The sequence below is a fragment of the Lissotriton helveticus genome, chromosome 4_1 (genome assembly GCF_964261635.1).
Source record: "Lissotriton helveticus chromosome 4_1, aLisHel1.1, whole genome shotgun sequence".
NCBI classification, from domain to species: domain Eukaryota; kingdom Metazoa; phylum Chordata; class Amphibia; order Caudata; family Salamandridae; genus Lissotriton; species Lissotriton helveticus.
The window spans coordinates 463,899,362-463,923,195 of NC_136063.1; the positions used below are offsets into that span (position 1 = coordinate 463,899,362).

General features: G+C 46.4%; 1 protein-coding gene across 2 annotated transcripts in view; it reads right to left on the reverse strand.

The window, feature by feature from the left end:
- SLC26A7 (solute carrier family 26 member 7) overlaps positions 1-23,834 on the reverse strand; it is a 699,592-nt gene that overhangs the window by 56,650 nt on the left and 619,108 nt on the right. For both annotated transcript variants that reach the window (XM_078687052.1, XM_078687051.1), the window contains exons 13-14: positions 21,951-22,088; positions 1,021-1,069 (exon numbers count right to left, since the gene is read on the reverse strand). In XM_078687052.1, coding sequence (XP_078543178.1) covers positions 1,021-1,069; positions 21,951-22,088 — 187 coding nt within the window. The remainder of the gene's footprint in view (positions 1-1,020; positions 1,070-21,950; positions 22,089-23,834) is intronic.

Sequence of the window (23,834 nt, forward strand, 5' to 3'; positions counted from 1 at the left end):
AGCATCGTGAGCCGGCAGTGACCGCGAATGCAACGGCCATCCTCAACGCCTGACAGGACCTTCATGCTATCGTGATGACCATTCACAATGTTCGGCTACTCTTCGTGCTACCTCAACGACTATCTAAGAAGCTCTCTTTGCTCCTCGTGGACTCCTTTACACTGGACTTTGACAAGGTAACTTTGTCAGTGAAACTAACCTTTTCCTGTATCCTGCAGACACTCCATTACAGTCAGTCTGAACTTATGTCTTTCCCTTGGTCTAGCACGACCAGAGTGCAGCAAGTAGTGTGCTGTACTTTTAGGTGCTGTACTTACCTATTTTTGTAAAATTGAAGATCTCCCGTTTGGTGTTAGATAAATTTGACTCTATATTAGTGTGGAATTTTCCTTGTGTTGTGTTTTCCTTTTATTAATGTTTGTGTGCTAGCTCAAAAAAACTGCCTCTGAGTTAAGCCTGACTAGTTTTGTGTCAAGATAGAAGAGCACAGGTTAATTGAATGGCCTATTGTCATTCACCCTGACCATTGTGGCTGCTGCTTGAGAAGGATTCACACCTGCCTTATCCCACAAGTAAATTTCTCACACAAGCTATGGACAAAACAAAGAGAACAAGATGATTTTCAAGGAGGTAGTGGTGGAAAAACAATGAAGAGAAACTAATACTGTGCGTTCCTGCAAGGAAATGAAAACTTGGTTTAAAACCTGTTTGGTGTTTGTCATACTGCTAATCAGGGATAGTATGCACTATATGAATGTAATTACAATAAAATACAATATATTCTGGAAGGGGTTATTTTATTACTCTGCTGTATTTGAACCAAAGTGAGATTGTTTCCAAGTTTTTAACTCAGATATTAACAATATTGAAGAAAAAACAGTAAATTGAAAAGCTGACACATAATTAAAGGACCAGAAAAGTAACCAATAAGCAATTTCCATTTTTTCTTCAGTTGGTAATTACACGATTCTTCCCTCTTTGACTCCCACACAAAGTAACTTGTTACCGGAATATACTTACCATTATGAGCTTCATTTGTCATAGGCGTGAGTAATATGTTCTGTTCACCCTAAAACAACACAAATTGTAAATGTGGACTAATCATAAGTAGTTACTATGCATGTTGCCCCATGTTTTGACTCTTGCACCATAGGAGATCCCAAAATCAACTTATATTTTTAAAGGGAGTTAAGTATCAGTTATTTAACTTTCCAAAACAGTGCTATGAAGATTGTCAGTATTCCTTTCCCAGTCCTTACTAAATAAGAAGTATTACTTTGCACACGGGCACACTTGTCCCTAACTCTAAGAACTTTGTTTCCCATCAAAAATACCATGCTATTTTTCTTTCATTTCACTTGAACATCTCTTCTTCCGTCTCTAATAATAATTTGTTTAACTATCATCAAATCCTGTTCTTACTGTCTCCCACAATGGAATTCTGCATTGTCTCAGGAGTCGGTAGTAGGTATTAGGTTGATAGGTAAAAGGTCATAGGCAGTAGATCTTACGTTAGAATGCCGTTTTGGCTCCTTGCCCGTGTGGTAAGGCTGTCCTGGTGATGCATACACTTTACATACATATCTAACCTAACTTATGACAAACGTGAGATGCCCGAACTCTTTAAAGTATGTATGTGCAAGGCCTAGTACGTAGAGAGCTAATATTTTAAATGGTAATGATAACTAATAGAGTTTGTAAGATCACTATTTTATTTTAGCAGCAGGTTGATATTAGTCAGGCTAATAAAAATAACAGAAACGCAGCCGAGAGGAGTCTTCTTCTGTTGTCTAGCAAACGATGTGTCAGTAATTAACGTTGCAATGCCATCCTCACATAAAACAAATTTACTAGGAAGCAGAGACGTTGTTAGTTCCTTACAGTCCAGATACAAAAGACGGCATGGTAAGTCCCCCCCTCCCCTCTTCATAGACAATCATACGGTAGAAAGGCATAGCAAGACCCAGAAAATCTGGAAGGACAGAATGAGAAACTGATTGCTTTAGAGGAGATACTAGAGGGTCATTAATACACTGCAGGTCCAATAGCTTTCTGAGGTATGTTGGGATAAACACATGCCATGGGAGGAAATAGCTATGGCAATTACTAACTGATCAGCCAATGCAATAACCATGAGGATAATAACATGCATACATCGGTGTTAGGTAGTGATTAAAGTAATTTATTACAATTAGTAAGGATGAGTGCTATAAAATGGTTCTTTTTTTAATGTTCATCTTATTCTATATTATACTAGTTGAGAGTACAATAATAATTGCATTATTCTGATACCTATGTTTTACATACTGATTTTACATAAATTAGCTTTTATTGTAACTTACGAACAGCTGTGTGTGTCTATTATGGCCAGGGTTTCGTTCATATACAAATACCCCATGTATATAAGAGTTTCTCTGGCAGTGTTGTCTGATCCATAATACTCTAAAGATGGAAAAGCCTTATTTGTCATCGAGAAGAGTAAGAGACACCATCTCCATTTCTCCAAAGTTCAGAAGTTCATGTATAGAGCAGTGAAGTGAAGTGCCTAATATGGCTAATGGCTTTGTTTGAGTGAGCATGCTAGGTTCCACTCTGCCTGGAACATTGACTCCACTATTTGATGCATAAATCCTCATTAGAAATTCTACTTGTACCTCCTCAGATCATCTCCACTTCCCATGTAATGTTTGCCTGTGTTTCTCAGTTGCTGGGGCAAGAGTTGCTTAGAGAGGCTAGAATACCTATGCACAAGAATGTACTTTCAGCCGACTGCATGTTTTTATGGTTAAAGTAATCTCAGGCTAGGCAGCTACAATGTGAAACTCATGAGTATCATCGTTTGAATTCATATTTAATTATTTTAAGATGGCAATCTAGAATGGATTGGTAATTTAATAAATAAAAGTGAGCTTTGAATTAATTTACAACCCCAAAATCAAGACTTGAAGGCCAGGAGCTTAAACAAGGGCTCAAGGTAGAAGCAGGATAGATAGGGTCCCGCTTCGTGAGCTCTTGCTCACCGTGTCAAGAGCTGCTGTCTCCTCAGGCGGGGGAGAAACGAGGAGGTTTGCTGTCCCAGTGGCCGAGGCTGTTTTTTATCGTAGGGGCTCAGAGATACCACCAGCGCAGGACTCCAGGAGCCAGGAGTCCGCGCGGTAGCCCACCTGCCCACCTGAGCGGAGGACCGCCCCCCTAATCACCGGCCCTACATCTGAGCTCGCAGGACCCGCTGGCGCGGGTCCCGCTTCGTGAGCTCTTGCTCACCGTGTCAAGAGCTGCTGTCTCCTCAGGCGGGGGAGAGGCGAGGAGTTTTGCTGTCCCAGTGGCCGAGGCTGTTTTTTGTCGTGGGGGCTCGGGGGTGCCGCCGGCGCGGGACTCCGGGAGCCAGGAGTCCGCATGGTGGCCCACCTGAGCGGAGGACCGCCCCCTAATCACCGGCCCTACATCTGAGCTCGCAGGACCCGCTGGTGCGGGTCCCGCTTCGTGAGCTCTTGCTCACCGTGTCAAGAGCTGCTGTCTCCTCAGGCGGGGGAGAAACGAGGAGTTTTGTTGTCCCAGTGGCCGAGGCTGTTTTTTATCGTAGGGGCTCAGAGATACCACCAGCGCAGGACTCCAGGAGCCAGGAGTCCGCGTGGTAGCCCACCTCAGCGGAGGACCGCCCCCTAATTACTGACAGAATTTAATCAGCTTCCGGGTCACGCAGCGCGGGACCAACGCCGGACGAAGCCCGGACAAAGGGCGGACAGTCTGTGACAGTCCGGGGCAGGAGGTGGCAGGGCTGGGCCAATTCCCCTGCATCCACAACCAAGGTACTCTGCGTCTTATTATTTACCTGCACGGTTAAGCTATCCGGAAGCATGGGGAAACGGAAACTGACAGAAGACTCTGGCGAAGTAGTAGTGGGAGTGCCTAAAGGTGGGAAAAAAGCCAGAAAATGCAAAACTAAGTCATCAGGCAAGCGGCTGTCTCATGCAGGAGCCAATTGTGTCATGGATAGAATAGATGATCTGATACAAGACTGTGGGGTCATACTGACCCAAGCTCCTAAAATTGTTGAGCAAACATGTGAGGCTACTGTGAAATTGGGGACCAGCACGAGCAAAAGGCAGGACAAGGGGGTGGTGATAATTCCTGATATGTTTTTAAGTAAACCCGCTGTGGGGGTAGGGACAAATATTGTAACAATTGATGAGAAGGAGTTATGCGCAGATCAATTGAATCCATCTGTAGAACTTGATGTTAGTGCTGAGGACTTAGAACCTATATTTAGCAACAACAGGTTCTCTGTTTTGTCTCAGTTGGAGAGTGACAATGCAGTAGGAACCTCGTTGATTGCCCCTCCTATTGAAAATTCCCTATCTTTGTCTGGAACTATTGATGTGCATATGTCCCCTGAGGAACAGCCAACCCCCTGTGGGTAATTATTAAACAACTGTGCGGTTTGGTTGAGTCATTGCAAGTTAAAGTTGATCTTTTGACTGTTACAGTTAATACCCTAAAAAATCACTCTGGGCAATGTTCACTGAATCTTGCAAAAGCTTGCCCGCCAGGCCCGATGAACAAAAGTGCGGTTGGAGGGAAAGTATATGTTCCATCTGCCCCTTCGACTGTCACTCTACCCACACGCATTCCGTTGGTAAGGAAAGAAAGGGGGACCACGCAACCCATAGGTAATTCGAATGTAATGGGGAAAAATACGGTAAATTGGCCCAAAAGATTGACCTTAAAGCCAAATGTTATACCAGTTGCTAGAGTCAGTATGGGCGAGAATACAAAAGAAAGCTGCCGGCAAGAATCAAGATCATATTCCCTTAAACCGTACAATCTTCACCGTAACAATCATCAAAACCGCACACAGGCTGTGTATATGGTGAATGTTCCAAAAATATCTATGGGACGAGGCTATGAGACCCCATACTCCCTAACGAATAAGGTAATCCACTGGATTAGGCATACAAGGGGGTGTAGGTCTGTTATCAGGGAGGACATTCAATCAATCAAAGCATTTGTATAGCGCGCACTCACCCGGAGGGTCTCAAGGCGCTTGGGGGAGGGGGGTCCGCTACTGTTCGAACAGCCAGGTCTTGAGTTGCTTCCTGAAGGAGAGGTGGTCTTGGGTCAGGCAGAGGTGGATGGGTAGGGAGTTCCACGTCTTGGCAGCCAGGTAGGAGAAGGATCTTCCTCCGGTAGTGGCTCTTCGGATGCGGGGAACGGCGGCGAGGGCGTGGTTGGTCGATCGAAGCTGGCGGGTGGGAGTGTAGGAGGTCAGGCGGTTGTTGAGGTATCTGGGGCCTTGGTTGTGGAGAGCTTTGTGTGCATGGGTGAGGAGTCGGAACGTGATTCTCTTGCTGACGGGGAGCCAGTGCAGGTCTCTCAAATGTCCGGCGATGTGGCTGTGTCGGGGGATGTCCAGGATGAGTCATGCTGAGGCGTTCTGGATGCATTGGAGTCTTTTCTGAAGTTTGGCTGTGGTTTCGGCGTAGAGGGAGTTGCCGTAGTCCAGTCGGCTGGTGATGAGGGCCTGGGTGACCGTCTTCCTGGTTTCGGTGGGGATCCACCGGAAGATCTTGCGCAGCATGCGTAGGATGTTGAAGCATGACAAGGAGACGGCGTTGACTTGTCTGGTCATTGAGAGGGAGGAGTCTAGGATGAAGCCCAGGTTGCGTGCGTGGTCCGTTGGTTTGGGAGCGTTGCCCAGGGCAGGGGGCCACCAGGAGTCATCCCAGACGGAGGGTGATGATCCTAGGATGAGGACTTCTGTCTTATCTGAGTTCAGTTTCAGGCGGCTGTTCCTCATCCACTCGGCTACGTCCTTCATCCCTTCATGTAGGTTGGTTCTGGCGGTTGTGGGGTCGTTGGTGAGGGAGAGGATCAGCTGGGTGTCGACGGCGTAGGAGATGATGTTGAGGTTGAGTTGGCGTGCGATGGCTGCGAGGGGGATCATGTAGACGTTGAAGAGGGTGGGGCTGAGTGATGATCCTTGTGGTACGCCGCAGATGAGTTTGGTGGCCTCGGATCTGAACGGGGGGAGGCGGACACTCTGGGTCCTTCCGGCGAGGAAGGAGATGATCCACTCCAGTGCCTTCTCTTGGATTACGACGTTGTTCAGGCGTTGCACTAGGGTGCGGTGGCAGACCGTGTCGAACACTGCGGAGAGGTCCAGGAGGATGAGGGCCGCTGTTTCCCCGTTGTCGAGCAGGGCTCGGATGTCGTCGGTGGCTGCGATGAGGGCGGCCTTGGTGCTGTGGTTGGCCCTGAAGCCGGACTGCGAGTGGTCGAGGGATCCATTCGTCTCGAGGAAGGCGGCCAGCTGTCTGTTGACGGTCTTCTTGATGACTTTGGCAGGAAAAGGAAGGAGCGAGATGTTGCGGTAGTTTTTGAGGTCGGTGGGGTCCGCTGACGGTTTCTTCTGTAGGGCGCTGAGTTCTGCGTGCTTCCAGCTCTCTGGGAAGGTGGCGGTGTCGAAGGAGGTGTTGATGATGTCCCGGAGGTGGGGTGCGATGACGGTGTTGGCCTTGTTGAAGACGTGGTGAGGGCAGGGGTCGGTTGGTGATCCGGAGTGGATGAGTTCATCGTGCGGATGGTGTCTTCGGTGTTGATCGGGGTCCAGGCTCGGAGGCTGGTGGTGGGGGGCATTGGTACGGTCGTGGGGTGCGTCGGCTGTGTGCTGAAGCTGTTGTGTATGTCTGCGATCTTGCTGTGGAAGAACGAGGCGAGCGAGTTGCAGAGATCTTGCGAGGGAGTGATGTTGTTGTTTCCGGCGCTGGGGTTCGAGAGCTCTTTGACGATGATGAAGAGTTCCTTGCTGTTGTGGGCGTTGTTGTCCAGCCGTTCCTTGAATGCTGTCTTCTTGGAAGTGCGGATCAGCTGGTGGTGTTTTCGGGTGGCGTGCTTGAGAGTGGTCATGTTGTCTGCAGTCGGGTCTCTGCGCCATGCTTTCTCGAGGGCCCGGCAGTTCTTCTTGGATCTCTTGAGTTCGTCGGTGAACCAGGATGCTTTCTTGTTGCCGGGTCTGACGGGGGGGTCTTCAGTGGGGCGAGGTCGTCTGTGCAGTTGGTGATCCATCTTGTGAGGTTGTTGGCGGCTTGGTTGGGGTTCGTTGAGCTGGCGGGAGGGTTCTGGCTCAGGGATGTGGTGAGTTGGTCGGTGGTGATCTAGTTCCAGCTTCTGCGGAGGAACTGTTGCGGGTGGTGGTGAGTGGTGGTCCTACTGAAGCTGAAGTGGACGCAGCTGTGGTCTGTCCAGTGGAGTCCGGTGGTGTGGCTGAAGGAGATGTCCTTGCTGGAGGAGAAGACGGGGTCAAGCGTATGGCCGGCGTAGTGGGTGGGGGTGGTCACCAGTTGCTTGAGTCCGAGGTTGGCGAGGTTGTCCAGCAGGGTGTTGGTGTTGCGGTCGTTGTTGTTCTCTATGTGGAAGTTGAGGTCCCCAAGGAGGATGTAGTCAGCCGAGGGGAGGGCGTGCGGGCTGATGAAGTCGGCGATGTCTTCGCTGAATTGTGTGCATGGTCCTGGGGGTCTGTAGACGAGGGGGCCTCTGAGGGTGGTCTTGGGGTCGGTGTGTATCTGGAAGTGCAGGTGTTCGGCGGCTGTGAAGGTGTCGTCGGAGTTGGTCGTGATGCGGATGGTGTTCTTGTGGACGATGGCGATGCCTCCTCCGGTCTGGTTGAGGCGGTCCCTTCAGGTGATCTTGTATCCGTCTGGGATGGGGATGCAATGTCAGGCGCTGAGGAGGCGTTCATCCATGTTTCCGTGAGGAAGGCGACGTCTGGTGATGTGGAGTTGAGCAGGTTCCATAGTTCCACGGCGTGTCTGTGGACGGAGCTGGTGTTGAGCAGGATGCACTTTAGGTGGTTGCTGCTGGTGCTCGGCTTGGCGGGTGCGGTGCAGGTCCGGAGGCAGGAAAACTTGCAGGATTGGCAGGCGAAGGGTCCGTGGGTGCGTCCTGGGGTGGCACGGTGGCAGCCGGGGATTCGGCCGGTGTTGAGTGCGTTGAGGGTGGCGGTGTCGTAAGTCCGGTGGGTGGGTTGGCAGCTGCGGGGGCCAGGGTGTCTGGCGCTGGGCGCGGTCCAGGCGCGGACGGGCGCAGACGGCCTTGCCTTTGGCGCGCCTTCGGCACACAATCGGCGCACCCGCTGCGCGTCAACGCTGCACGTACGCATGCACACTGCCATAAGTGGAGAGTGGGGGGTGGCAGGGCGAGGGAGGAGCAGATGGGAGGCGGGAGCGGGGTGGCGAGTGGGGGGATCGGTGCGGAGATGCTGGAGGGAGCGGGGGTGGGGCCGCGGTGGAGCAGCGTCAGGGAGCGGGGTGGGGCAGGGAACAACTGGAGCGACAATGGGGCAAAACAGAACCAGACACGAGAGAAACGGCAACGATACAAATACTGTTGAAAACAAAAAGAAAACGAAGCAGGCACAGAGGGACAATCAGGTACAGGGGGCCAGAACAAACAAGGGCACAAAACTTATCTTGGCAGCGGCGGCGGCAGCGGGAGGAGATCGTGCACACTCGGGGTGGGCCACGCGGCAGGAGGAGCGACTGGACCGACGGGGTCAGGTCAGGTCACAGCTCCTTGCCCCGTGAGCCTAGCCTTAAGAACCCTTGTGGGAGGGAGGAGCAGCTGGGAGGCGGGAGCGGAGTGGCGAGTGGGGGGGATCGGTGCGGAGATGCTGGAGGGAGCGGGGGTGGGGCCGCGGGGGAGCCGCGGCAGGGAGCGGGGTGGGGCAGGGAACAACTGGAGCGACAATGGGGCAAAACAGAACCAGACACGAGAGAAACGGCAATGATACAAATACTGTTGAAAACGAAAAGAAAACGAAGCAGGCACAGAGGGACAATCAGGTACAGGGGGCCAGAACAAAGAGGGGCACAAAACTTATCTTGGCAGCGGCGGCGGCAGCGGGAGGAGATCGGGCACATTCAGGGTGGGCCACGCGGCAGGAGGAGCGACCGGACCGACCGGGTCAGGTCAGGTCACAGCTCCTTGCCCCGTGAGCCTAGCCTTAAGAACCCTTGTGGGAGGGAGGAGCAGCTGGGAGGCGGGAGCGGGGTGGCAAGTGGGGGGATCGGTGCGGAGATGCTGGAGGGAGCGGGAGTGGGGCCGCGGGGTAGCAGCGGCAGGGAGCGGGGTGGGGCAGGGAACAACTGGAGCGACAATGGGGCAAAACAGAACCAGACACGAGAGAAACGGCAACGATACAAATACTGTCGAAAACTAAAAGAAAACGAAGCAGGCACAGAGGGACAATCAGGCACAGGGGGCCAGAACAAACAGGGGCACAAAACTTATCTTGGCAGCGGCAGCGGGAGGAGATCGGGCACACTCGGGGTGGGCCACGGGGCAGGAGGAGCGACCGGACCGACCGGGTCAGGTCAGGTCATTGTAAAAACCACAAGAATTACATCACTAGGCGATACCGATGATTGCATTGAGGTAGTTCTAAAAAACCCAAAGATAGTGGAGGATTTGCTGGCCTTGGAATATAGAACCTGTTCCCCAGATAACTCTTGGATTCAAATGAGATCACAACCCTACCAGAGAAGAATACTAACTAGAGAAATCACTGAGAGGAGTATAGGTATGGCCTGTTCTGGATTGGACAGCAACAATTGACTACAGACCCAGAATGGAAAAGGAACACCCAGGGAGACAAGTAGTGATGAGGTCCCTGATCACGCATTAATTATTTCAATGGACCCCACTTCTTTTTTAGAACCCCCGCTCCCAGGGTTGTCATCTGTACAGAATAAAGCATTAGATATCACCCAGGAGATTCCCAAATTTATAGATCCTCCTGTATTCACCGGATCAGTTCTTTCTTGGAACATTGCTGGTCTGAGAACGAAAATGGATTCCCCGGAGTGGGCTTCTCTTATCAGCCGGCATGATATATGCTTATTCCAGGAAACCTGGGCTTTGGAGCAGTTGTATTTCCCGGGGTATCTAAACTATGGAATTCTAGGGGAAAAGAAAGGGAAAGGTCGACCGTCAGGCGGCCTGACGATCTGGATCCAACAAGATCTTGCTGTAATGGTTAAGATAATACCCACTAATCATAGGGATCTTCAGGCCCTTATGTTGGAGTTTGTGAATCGAGACCCTATTTATATATACAATGTATATGCCAGAAGCACCGGGGGAAAGAACTCGGAAATTTTTACACTTCTGGAAGAACATTTAGAGAGTAACCTTCTCCATTCTAACATTATTATAGGAGGAGATTTTAATGTAACTTTTGAGCCTCTCCTGAATGATAACTGGAACCTTTCAGATGAAGAAGATAGGGTATGGGGGGTTCCTAAATTGGATTTAGTCCCCATTAAAAGGTGGACGCAAATTGCAATACAGCTTAACTCTCTCTGCCTAAATAAAGGAGTTAGATCCGCCAATGGAAGAACACCAGGTGATAAAAGTGGGGCTAATACATTTAAGAACGGCCCCCGCAGAGTAGAATAGATTATATTCTTGTTAGTTTGAGCCTGTGGAGGTATCTCCAGGACATGCAAATTATAGATAGAGTAGAGAGTGATCATAACCCCCTATCGGCAAAAGTATTATATTGGGAATCACCAGTTGCTTTGGAAAGGGTGATTGATACCATTTCTTCAGTGGACGTCGCCATTACTAATGATATGCTTCATGTCCGCTGGTCTAAAGTCGTAGTCATTCAGGAGAATATTGATTTTATAGCTGGAAAGCTTACTCAGGCAATAAGTGATTTGAAGGGTGCAGTGAACGAGGAGTGCTCAACTACTAGTATTGAAAGTGGAACCAGGATTCACAAGGCTTTTCTTAAGGACCTGCGAATGCTGTTTGTTAAGCCCTCCCAACAAAGTGGTCCATGTAACTTCCGCCCTCCACGCTGGTACTCAGCAGAATGTAGGCAGGCTCGCTTGGAACTAGGTAGAGCCCTCAAAAATGGCTCAAGTGTGAATGTACTTATAGCTAGGGCGGCGTATAAATCTGCTGTCTTCAAATCCAAGCGTCTGTGGGATGAGCAGAGGTGGATAGACCTGCAAGAAGCAGGATGCCATAAAGATCCCAGAAAGTTTTGGAGTGTCTACAAGTGGGGTGCGGATAGCAATACTGATAAACCACAGAACTGTGTCCCGCAGGATAAATCGGTATCCCATTTCAAACCCCAGTTTGCTCAGGTTGGAGAGGGAATGTTAAATCTAACCCCTCCAAAGTCCAACACTTTCACTAATGCTGTTTATATTGAAGTGGGAATTGGAAATCTGACTCCACCAAAGGTCAACACTTTCCCTACTGTGTCAGGTCAGAGTAGTAGTAGAGAATTAAGCCTCTCCTAGTCAACTTTTGTATCTGATTGTTTTAAATGGTATAAAATATATATTTGTTTCTTATTTTAAAAGGTTATTTATTGAGATACAATTTTATTTAATTTAATTTTTGTAGGAATAGTTTTGCATTAAATGTTTAACATCTAGTGTTTATTAATTTGTATCACTGTTATTTTTATTATTTATGTTGAAGCTCTGATTTTAGTCTTTAAATATTATGTGTATTATTTTTTACAAATATTTTAAACCATATATTTTTATTTGATGATTGTAAATTATACATTTGTCATGTATTTTTATAATAATATTTTTTGAATGTAATATTATTTTTTAAGTTTATATATGTTTTAAAATTAAAATAGAGTATAATAGTTCAAATTCTATATACTTACCTAAAGTTAAAATAGTTTGCTGCCCATATTTGTGACTTTACTTTCAAAGTATGTAAGTCAATATTTATTTCCTCAATATGTTTGGGGTAATATTTTTGTGGCTGATATTTTTGTCAGCGATATTTATTTATAAAACCAGTTGCAGCCTGATCATGTGATCTTAATTGAGCAGTAGCACTTCCGAGTAAGCCTCTAAAATTTGTCGAGCTCTGTTGGCTAGGCCTGGGGTTGCAGAATTTTTATAACCTTTGATTTGTTCATATTTAATCTAGAGTGAGCGGCTATATGGAAAAATTAAGTGATGGAAATTACATGTTATCCGGCAAAACCCATATTAATTTTGCTGCTTGCAATGCCCAGAATATTTAACCACCATATTTCATTGAGAGGGTAAGTCCCAACAACCAACAAATATGATTGCCAGGTACATCACAAATATGTTGGAATATTTATTGAATGCTCCTTCAGAACCTCCTGGAGTTTTCTTTGGGGGGAAATCCCCAAACCCCAGTAAAGGAAGTCAGACTCACTTGCCATGATTGCTCATTTGCCTAAAAAATACAAAGATTTTTAAGCTCCCACCACATTCAGATTTCATGACCTGCCACTAACCTTAGGAGGAATCCATTGGAGCCCATTAGGATGCGAAACTGTTGAGTAGGGCTTGTTGCTCCACAACATTGAAAGGTGCAAAAAGCCAAAGAAGGACAAGAACATAGGTCACCTATGTCGAACATGAAAAGGACACTGTGGACTACTTGGACAGTAGCTGTCTCAGTCATGCATAGAGGACTGAATATGGGTTAGTAGCTACGCAGAATATTGATTTTGACATTCTTGCAAAGCTAGATAATAATTGCCTTCTCAACGATCTTCTGAAAGAATATTTGGTGAGTGACTAGACTGTATTTACTTGGGTCATCTGAGTTCATATTAGGCTTCTTCAGAACAGCCAGATTCTTACTGTCATTGAACAGTCCAGAAAAACGTCTTGACTTAGGGCCTTATTATGAGTTCGGGGGTCTGACTGCCACAGGACCGCATCCATGAATGCTAGGAGACCGCTGCGCCTGTGGCCTTCCGACCGCTGTATTATGAGTTTTCCAATGGGGCGGCAGTGTGGCCGCGGTGGTATTGCGGCGGTGGGCAATGTATTTCCATATAAATTGATGCATGTGTGTACATTCTGTCTGCATGTGTGTCAAATGCACCCATATGCATGATATATGTAGAATAATATCATCTGCCCATTGCCGGAGTCCGACTCCTATGTGGGCAGTTCGGGTAATGGGTACATGGTACTAAAGCACTTACCTGTATTTGAACAAAGACTGAGTCATATTCCTCTGAGTGAACATGCTCCTGTTTAGGGGAGACCTGGTTGAAGGGATTTATGTTGAAATCTGTTGGGAAGAACTTGAAAGAGGTGAGTATGCACCCCAAATCCTTCTTTTACAACCTTTAGGCAGCAGTCCGACCACTGCAGTCAGCTCATCGGGAAGACAATTCATAATACGGATGGCGGTGTTGCGCATATGTACCACCCAATGGTGGCTGCTTTCCCCCAACTACGACCCCGGTGGTTGGGGTGTGCTGGCGATGTCAGCGGTCCAGCCGCAGTCTTCTCAAAGCCAATGTGCCTAGCTCATAATACGGCAAATGGCTCACAGCCGTCGGACCGCTGGGACGGTGGCCCAAGGATGGTCAATCTCATGATAAGGCCCTTAGTGTTTACACTGATGAAGTTCAGTAGGCATTTTATTACTCCCCAGGATCGTCAAAGGGAAAGATGCCATGACATTGTCTGCATGTGACTTGACTTTCTGGGAAGGGAGGAGTGCTATCAAATAATCAATGGAAAGAGTGAAGGAAGCTGTCTATTTGGATGTCGTGCACAAAGTGGATGTGGCATTGATGTCTTGAAGGACTGTGTCGCTGTTATCCTGAAACCATTTATGGGTTGCTGTTCACTTCTCCTTAGCATGGATGAGTAATGGAACAGGCATGGATTTTATAAAGTAATTGATTATCATTGTAGTGGCTGGCCTCTGCATCTGCAGTGCATTGCCTAGTGGGTGGCCTTACATCTGCAACTTCTAAATCCTTTATTGACATCTGATGGTGTATTTGCCAGTGGATAGCTCCTAATAGTGCCATAGGAATAATATTGTTCTTAGCTTGATTGATGTTACCAAAAAAGGGTATACCCAAAAAGTGTCCGTGGGACCTGGGACCTGGGTAGAACATTTGAGGAGATTGGGACACGTCCCTGAATCCCTCCGCTGGTTCATTCTTGAAAAAGCCACTGTGGGCCCCAGAGGTGGGGACATTGGACAAATACTGAACATCAGGGAATCCATGTGGATGTCCCTTTTTGACTCAATAAGAAACGTTCTAAACGAAATGGTTAGTAGCCATGCCCAACTGGCAACACTGTGCCCTTAGATTTACCATCTTTAACACCCCTGTGTATCTTTTACTCATGTTATCTCTGTACAAACTATTCTAACACTCTACCCTTCTTTACTTTGCGGTATCATGTCTGGTTGTTGCAGATTTTAACATAAAGTGGTTGCTGACGATTATTCTATTTTCCATTGACGCCTTACCCTCCTGTGTTGAGAGTTAAGCGTCTTTTATGTCTGGTCCTGTGCCATAAATGTCTCCACCCTCCTGCGAGAGAGGTGCACTGATGGGTATATGGACAAATCTATTCTGTCAAGAATAGACCTGGGAGTCTCTATTCCTACTGTCATGAGTTCCTTTATGCCATCTGTCATACAATGTGGGTTGTTTTTCATGCATATATACATTAGCTCCGAGATGGCTACTCTCGTATTGTTTTGTGCTTTAACTATGTGCCAGAAACTTGCAATCTCACTCCCAGGCGCGATCGCATTTCTTAATCAGCTTTCCGCCAGTAATCACCAATCCGGGTTGAGCCATTCATCTTTAACCTGGCTGCTCGCAGATGTCTCTTCTTGTTTTGTGCAATAACTATGTGGCTTATAACTTGCACTCTCTAACTTTTCACCCTATGCGGGATCGCATCAAGTTTTCCAATCCGGGTGGATACATTAATTTTCACACTGACTACGTCCCCGACCCGATCATCATCGGGATTGACGTGCAACTCTTTTTCTCTGGCCGTCATTCCCACAGCTTCACGCATTTGGCGTGTCGTTGCGTGCACGCGTCGAGCCGTCACCGGCTGGCTTTATCTGTGTCCCCACCAGTCCGCGATTCCTTCGGATTCATTGCTGACATTGTATTTCCACTCAGGTCATGTTCTCAAGTAAGAATTGCGTGCAGGTATCTTTGACATTATGAAATGCGGTTCTTCATTCCGCGGTTAGTTTTGAATAGTGTTGGTTGCGTTTTCCTTTCCTGACCGTGGTATGCTGACCGAACCCGGCAGCATCTTAATTAACTCCAAACCTTTACGAGTGAAACACATCTGAAAACCAGTAAGTACACACTGGTCTCTGCAGGCATTGACACTGTTTTTGCATGCTTTTGGTTCTATTATACCGAGGTTTACAGCCCGGTTTCTCTTTTCCCTTGTTTTGTTCAGGGATTACTGTTGGCTGCTTCTCACCACGTTTGGAGCCGCTGCGCCTATACCACCATGTAGATATCGCCGTGTAATTGAGTGTCACGGTAATTACATAAGATTTGTTTGTTTTTCCCCCCTTTTATCCTTTTGAGAGTTTAGTTAGCCTTTGAAACCACTGACTCTATACAATTTGTAATTAGCCTTTTGGCCCCTTCCACTCTCGCATCCCCCTGTCCTGAGGAAGACCCCTCACTAAGGTCACATTGTCACCTAGAACCCATTTGGGGTTGAAACGTCGACAACCATTCTACCTGCCAGCACCGACCTCAGTTTGGATATGTTCAGGATGGTTGTATAAACATGGCTCTTAAGAAATTGTTAAAAATTTAATGTTTTGACCGTGGCTCTATGTGTAAGCCAACGCATTTGTATATATTTCTAAAACTTGGGTCGTCTTAACCGACACTTTCCCTGAATTTCCTCAAACACTTGCACTCATCTTTGCACTGATCCTACCTCCCCCTCCTCTCCCATGCTGGGGCACTTCTTTTTGTCGTTTATTGGAACAAATAATGTATTAAGGATGTTTGATTGAATATTTCAAGATCCTTTTTGATTCATTGTGATTAATGAACAGTGAATCCATGCACTTGGTCCTCTGTAGTATCCATAACTACTTTTTCAAATACAGTTCATTCTTAAGGATTTTGTACTGGGACCCCTTCTCTATGTACTACTTATCTTGATTGAGGCATGAGTATCTGCTGTATTTTGAAGGGTGAGGTTGAAAGCTTTCAGCAGGGTCTTGACATTTCTACTTCAGTCAGTTATGGCTGCGAGCAAGGTGGATATGCAGCACATTTATTGAAATGGTCAGAAAAACCTGCTTATTGTTTTCACTAACTTTGGTAGTGCTTTGCAAATGGACAATGTGTGGAGTCGGTCAAAGACAATTGCTGCATAATCAGTCAAGCACCACAGTTTTAGGCAGCAAGGTGTCCTTGAGGTTCACGTGGCTCCCCTTAGTGTAGGAAGGCCATATGATGACCAAAGTGATTTCAGTAGTGGCCATCATATTGAGAAAGGAATCCCTCATCATTTGAGCATGACCAAGGTCTCCAATTAAGATGTTCTTTTAGAAGCTGATGGATACTGTTGCTGAGTAGCTGTTAGGTATGGTCGAATGTGAGGACCATTGTGAGAAAATGGGTTGATGGTTGACCGGGGTGTTAACCCTGGACAAGCAACAGCCACAATACCTGTATGGGTGAACCTCAAAAGGCACTAAATTAACCTGTGTCTAACCCTCTGGTAGCTTGGCTTAACTTAGAGGCAACGTGTAAAGTATTTATGCAGCACACAAACAGTAATAAAACACACCAAAAGAAAAAATCCACACCATTTTAGAAAACTAGAGCAAAACTTAAGAAATTATTTGTCACAAAAGCAACAAAAATCCAAGAAGTAGAACCAAAATATGAATTTTTAATGTTTTTAGTAAAAACTAGCACCTCAAAGATGAAAGCAGCAACCGCGGAAACCCAGTTGGGTGAGACCGGGTCAAAGTTAAAAAATATGGTGGATTCCAGTGGACCGCGCTTCAGATACAAGAAATGGTTTGGGCTCAGCTGGCGCTTACCTTAGAACTTAGAAGAAAGTTTCAAGAAAAAGTTCTGAGAAGGTAAAGTTCAATGGTAAAAGGCTGCAGGTGGAATCTGAGGAGGAGGAATTGTTGTCGGGGAGCCGCTGGAAGAAGTTTCTGCTAAGATTTCTATATTCTGACTAAGTCTCTTTTGTAGATGTCGATACTCTTCAGCGGGGCAAACCTGGAGGCTGTAGCATTCGAAAGTTCTCGGAGGCAGGATACCCCTTCTTTGAGGGACGGCTCAGTAGGACTTGCTGATGCGGAGAAGCGCATAGCAAGAACTACTGCAAATGCAGGCTGACTAGTATTAGCACCCTAGGCAGATAGACAAGCAGGTTGGACCCAGTCTTCTCTCGGTCAACAAGGCAGTTTTTAGTCAAAAACATTTTAAGTCCCGAGTTCTGGATTTTGGTTATCTAGGATCCTTTAGCAACTCCACCAATCGTTTGAGACAGGCGGTTACCACTTGCGGTTCAAGATGGTGGGAGTCTTTTATTCCCCTAAGGCTCTGGTCAGGAGGTCAACAAACTAGCCCTTGGAGTTACTCTGGTAGTCCCTGGATCAAGTGCAGTAGCATAGCTCAAGGAGCAGGCCTCTAAAGGTTAAAGACAAGCTCCAGGCAGTAAAGCAGTACTTCCAGGTGCAGCTAAGCAGTCTTGTGTAGTACACAGCAGGTCACAGCTGTGGGCAGTCCTCTGAGAGTCCTTCTGCATGTCCAGAAAGTGAATTGAAGCGTGGGTATGAGGGTCCTATTTTTACACCTGGTGCCTTCTTTGAAGTATGAGAAGTTTCTAGAAGTTTTCCCATGAAGTGCTTTGAATTTCCTGAATACCCCTGCCCTGGCTCCAAACTGACTACAGGGAAAATGCAGTGGTGACAACTCCTTTGTGTGAAGCCAGACCACAGCCTGTTCAGTAGCAAGGGGGCTGTTCCCAGCTCCGCCTGCCCCCATTGTGCCAGTTGATGGCTCATTCAGGCACACCTAATCCTTGTGACCATCAAGGAGACATTAAAAAAGTTCATCTGCCAACTACACCCAGTCATGTGAATTGGGACAGGTTGCTGGTACCAAATAGCAAAGACAGGAAAATGCCACCTTTCTAAAAGTGGGGATTTTCAAAATTGCAATTTAAAATCCAAATTTACCAGTACAGAGGATTTTTGAATAACATTTCCATAGATTCTAAAAAGGAAGGGCTCGGTTACGATGTTGTACAGACTGCCACCGACAGGCCATTGGTGGCAGTCCGCCCGACATCCAAGGTCGCGGTCCAACCGCCAGATTACGATGCGAGCATGGCGGGCGGGGGGGAACAACCGCTGACTCCAACAGGATCGGAGATCCCTTTCGGGTATCGGTCGGACAGGTAATCCCTGAATGGTGGTGGTGCCTGTTCAGGCACAGCCATCGGGATTACTATGTCCCTTTCCCTCTGTCTTTTCATGGCAGACCGACTGCCATGAAAAGGAAGATGGAAAGTGAGTTTGGGTCCCTTAACCACCCTGGGCCTCCACTATTGGGCCTGGGCGGCACCTGTGGTGCCCCCAGAAACATCCATGCACCCTATGGTGCCTGGCACAGGAATGTTTCTAAGCATGCCTTTTTTAATTGAGGCTTGTGCTGCAACCCTTTTCCTGGTGGCAGCACAAGCCTCAATGCAAAAAGGCATGTTTCCGATTGCGTACATGGTGGTCAGATCGTACTTATGAGGTTGTGACTGAAGCCTACTTTTCGGGAGGACCCGATCCCAAAGCGATGGCGGTTCGGACGCTCGTCTCATTCAAAAGTTTGCTCTTATTAAATATAATAAGGCAATCGAATGCTATCCTATGGGACCGGTAGGCCTCACAGTAGTGAAAAAAAATCTTGGAATTTTTCACTACCAGGACACAAAAAATGTAGATTTATAACAGTGAGCAACCCGGAATACCCTTGAGGGCATTGGTAAATGTAAATGGAAGGGTAAGGAGTGCCTTCAAGGGGATTTGTTTTAGAGTATCTCTCTGGATTAATTTAAGAAAACCAATTTTAAGGACTATTCAATGGTCCTATAGTGAAATCAATCAACAATAAACCTTTATCCAAATTATACAAAAAATACACATTAATGTTCAACACAACACAAATACAAAAAAACACATGAAAAACAAGGAAGACGGGAGTATATGAAAAGGAGTTAAATTTATCATCAATATTAAAAGGCAGAAGGAGTTAGATACAAATATATAAACAGAACTACAGGAATATCAGTGATTGGCAAATATATAACTCTGTAGATACTGATGACACCTTTCCTAATTTTCAATTTGATAAATAGATAGGAAGAGGCGATGGTCGACGTTTCGTTCTCCTATGTATTCATCTGCGAGACCATCTTCAGGACTGTTAAATCTATATTTGTAATGCCCTGTAAGTCTAGTGTGGGTCAGACCAATGGTAGGTGGTTAAAACATAAACGCGAGAGATTGCTGAGCCCTTCAAAAGCGATGTGAAACAACTTGTCTGTTGGTAAGTGAAGACGTGACTATCTTTATTACAAATCAAGGGATCGTCGTTCCATAGGTGGTTTGAAGATTGATACGATGCACTCTTCTATTAGTGCAGACAGCTTCTGATAGTGTAGAGTACTACTGTAAAGTTATGTTGAAGCCTGCTGTCGTAGGGCTGAGCAACTTGTCTGGCGTGCAGTAAAGCCGTAGTGCTCTTATAATCACTTGGAAACTGATTCCAGTATGAATAGCTAGATGGCATATTAGTTGCAATCTTATCTTCAGGTCAAACGATCTGTGCAGCAGCACGAAAAACGCTCTGGGTCAGAGGATCTCTGATTTGTAATAAAGATAGTCACGTCTTCACTTACCAACAGACAAGTTGTTTCACATCGCTTTTGAAGGGCTCAGCAATCTCTCGTGTTCATGTTTTAACCACCTACCATTGGTCTGACCCACACTAGACTTACAGGGCATTACAAATATAGATTTAACAGTCCTGAAGATGGGCTCGTAGATGAATACATAGGAGACCGAAACGTCGACCATCGCCTCTTCCTATCTATTTATCAAATTGAAAATCAGGAAAGGTGTCATCAGTATCTACAGAGTTATATATTTGCCAATCACTGATATTCCTGTAGTTCTGTTTATATATTTGTATCTAACTCCTTCTGCCTTTTAATATTGATGATAAATTCAACTCCATTTCATATACTCCCGTCTTCCTTGTTTTTCTTATGTTTTTTTGTATTTGTGTTGTGTTGAACATTAATGTGTATTTTTTGTATAATTTGGACAAAGGTTTATTGTTGATTGATTTCACTATAGGGCCATTGAATAGTTCTTAAAGTTGGTTTTCTTAAATTAATCCAGAGAGATAGTCTAAAACAAATCCCCTTGAAGGCACTCCTTACCCTTACAAAAAATGTAGAAGCACATGTCTAACCTTTTAATTACAATGCACAGCGCCATGGCTACCTAGGACCTACCTTAGGAATGATTTAAATGCAATAAAAGGGGAGTCTGAGGCTCAGTAAGGGTGTTATATTGTCAAGTCGAGTTTGCAGTTTAAAACTGTATTCAAGCTGCAATGGCATGCTTAGGGCATGTTTTCAGGGGCTACTTAAGTAGGTGGCACAATAAGTGCTGCAGGCTCACTAGTCACATTTAATTTGCAGGCCCTGCATATAAAGTATACCACCCCACAAGGGATTGATACGTAAATTAGATATATCAATCAGGTGTAAGCCATTTTTACCTTGTTTAAGTGAGTGAGCAAAAGCACTTTAGCACTGGTTAGCAATAGCAAAGTTCACACAGTCCTAAGGCCAACAAAAACGATTTTCAGCAAAAGTGCACGGAAAAAAGCAAAGCGTTTGGGGGAAGACCACCCTAAGGCTGACAGGTCTAACAGCCATCATGGATGACAGCTGTCTGTATATGAGTGTCAACTTGTTGAAAGCTGCTTGCTGTTGGGGGCAGGGTGGTGGATGTCTGCAGTCCCCATATCTGTCTCGTAAGGCCAGTTAATTTACTGAATGCTGCATACAATTACATCAAATAATAATCGATTTTCAGCTATGACCTCTGACATATGTCGCTAATTGCATTTTTTTTCAGCAGGCATCTGAAGTGATCTATTGTTAAATTCGTATTTTGCTTCGAGCTTAACAAATGAGTCTTTCAAAACAAGCAAATGAAGGAGGAAACCTCAAAGGATTCTTTTTAAGACATTTACCTGTAAGACAAATATATATATATTTTCAAAACGAAAAATAACGTTCTACGTTGTTTCTTTCAGGTCAGGGGAAAATATGGGAAAACTGATTTTTAAAAAAAATTATGTAGTTAAGTACTTGTAGTAATTCGTTTGTAGTTAAAACTATTTTATTGAAACCCTCTTACTTTTACCTTCATGAACATCTTTATGGTTCACCAGTGGTCGCAGTTGCAACCCCCTGCAACCTCTGGGACTACATTTGCGAGCCCTGGCCTCAGAGATGCCAAAATCAGTGCCCGGAACCCTGGGTCAACTCGACCTTATGGAGGTAGCTCATCCTTCTGGACATTGGTTGGAACTCCAATTTCCTTGGCTTTTATTTGTTTTTTTATTACACAAATAGTGACTAATAGTATAATATTTACTATTAGTGTGATAGAAGATGGAGTACAATTAGCGGGAATATGACCCTCCCCGGCAACAGAGGTAAGTAAAAAAAAAAAAGTGAAATGTATGTTCTGTGCACACATGCAGGGGAGAGTGTGCTTATGTAGGAGAGAGTGTGTATGTGTGATTGTGTGTGTATGTGTAAGCATGTGTGTGTCAGTGAATATAAAGGTCAAATGGTGTGTGATGTCGCTTCCTCTACCCCTGGCCTTTTGGTGAATTGACGTTCATTTTTACCTTACACGGCTTTCCGTTCTTGTCAACACCTACAGGCATATAAAAGTGCTGCGGCAATTTAAACCTGGGAGTAACATCAGTACACCATATGTAATATAAGCCCCCCTTATGATACTGCTCAATCTAAAAGGTGTACAGCCGGTCTCTGCATATTCACCTTACTGGGCTCGTCGTGCAGCTGTATCCCTTCAGAATTCTTCAAATGTATCTTCATTAAATCTGCATGAAACTTTTTTGCATTCAGGAAAAAAAGAGGCATGCCCACTGATACAATTTTCACCTTTTGACATTGTTCCTGTGGAAAGACGTATATACTATTTTAAATTATGCAATTATTAATGCAATAAAATATTTATTTACTACTTATTTAGTTTTTTCTATAGTTATGTTATGTTACATGTCAGAGGTGGATCTAAAAAATTTAAGAGCAACGGCACCATGTCAGGGATTTACCCCGTTTACCGCGGCGAATATTTCGCCATTGTGCGGGCGTTCCACGGAGTGGGAGGGGCTGCGTCGGCCGTTGGCCATTCGCAGCACCAGGGAGGTAGTGCTCGCAATGGCCAACGGCCGACGGGAGCACGTAAGGGGTTACTGTATGCATACACATACTCAACATCTGGTAAATCACCACTACATATGAATAACAGCACAAGAAAGCAATTTACAAATGATAACTTCAAATAACATAACACATATCATGACACCATGAGAAAAAGCAACACACTAATGCACTTGAACCCAGCAGCACAGGCTAACAGAACCCAAAGTTGACCTGGTCAATGGGACTGCTCTTCCCCCGCGCAGATCCACCAATAAGTGTTAACCCCTGAACCCCTGAGCCCCATTGCAGGGTGTTCGAGGCCCACCTCCACGCACAGGCTCCTGCCTCTGAGTCATCCCTGGTGGTCCAGTGGGAGAGCTCTTTTGCCGCTCTGCTCCTCTTGCTGTCTTTCTCTTTTCCATCTTTTTATTTTTCTCTACCTTCTCTTTCTGTTTCCTTTTTGTTTCTTTCTGTTTCTGCCCTTTTCCCTGCAGTTTTCCCCCTCTGCTGCTGCTCTCATGGCCCCTCCTACCTCCAGTGTGTTCTTTCCGCCTCCCAGCTGACCCACCATCCCACCGAACCCTGCTTAATGGCAGCGGACGCGTGCAGAGGGGACGCCCTGGTGTGTTGAAGGCGCACCATAGGCAAGCCCGTCTGCCCACGTCCGCGACAAAAACGGTACCAGCCCCAGGGACCCTGGTCCTCCGACCCGCTCTGCTACCACTCCAGCAACCTCCACGCTCTCAACCCTGGCAAAGCAACAACTACCAGCTTTTGATGCCGAGCAACACCCAAGGACCGATCTCCTGACTACACTGCTGCAGCATTTTCACTCACCTCTGGACCCCAGTAGCAGTCCCCAGCCTTCCAGACCTCACTGCTCACAAACCTCTCAAGTGTATCCTCCTCAACGTGCGCTCCCCATGCAAACATGCAATAGAAATCTGGGACCTCCTCAACACTTATGCGCCCGATGTCGCCTTCCTCACAGAAACCTGGAACAACGCCAACTCCACGTCCGACATCACCTTCCCCATTCCTGACGGATACAAGATCCTGCGGAAGGACCGCCCTATCCACCCTGGAGGAGGCATCACCATTATCCACAAAAGCCCCCTCTGCATGTCGACCACCAGCCCGGACGACACCAATGGAGCTCCTCCACTTCTAGATCCAGACTCTCCACGGAACCCTCATCTACAGGCCAGTTCATGTGCTCCTTTCACCAACACCATCACTGACCTTATCACACCCCATGCCCTCGCCTCCACATACGGCATCCTACTCTGAGACCTACACCTTCACTTGGATAACCATGATGACCCCAACACCACCTCCCTCCTAGAGAACCTCGCCAATATAGGACTGAAGCAATTAGTCACTGCCCCCACACACACAGCACGACAAACACTCAACCCCATTTTCGCAAAAGGAATCAGCATCTCCTACAGCCACACCACGGAACTCCTCTGGACAGACCACTACTGCATCCACTTC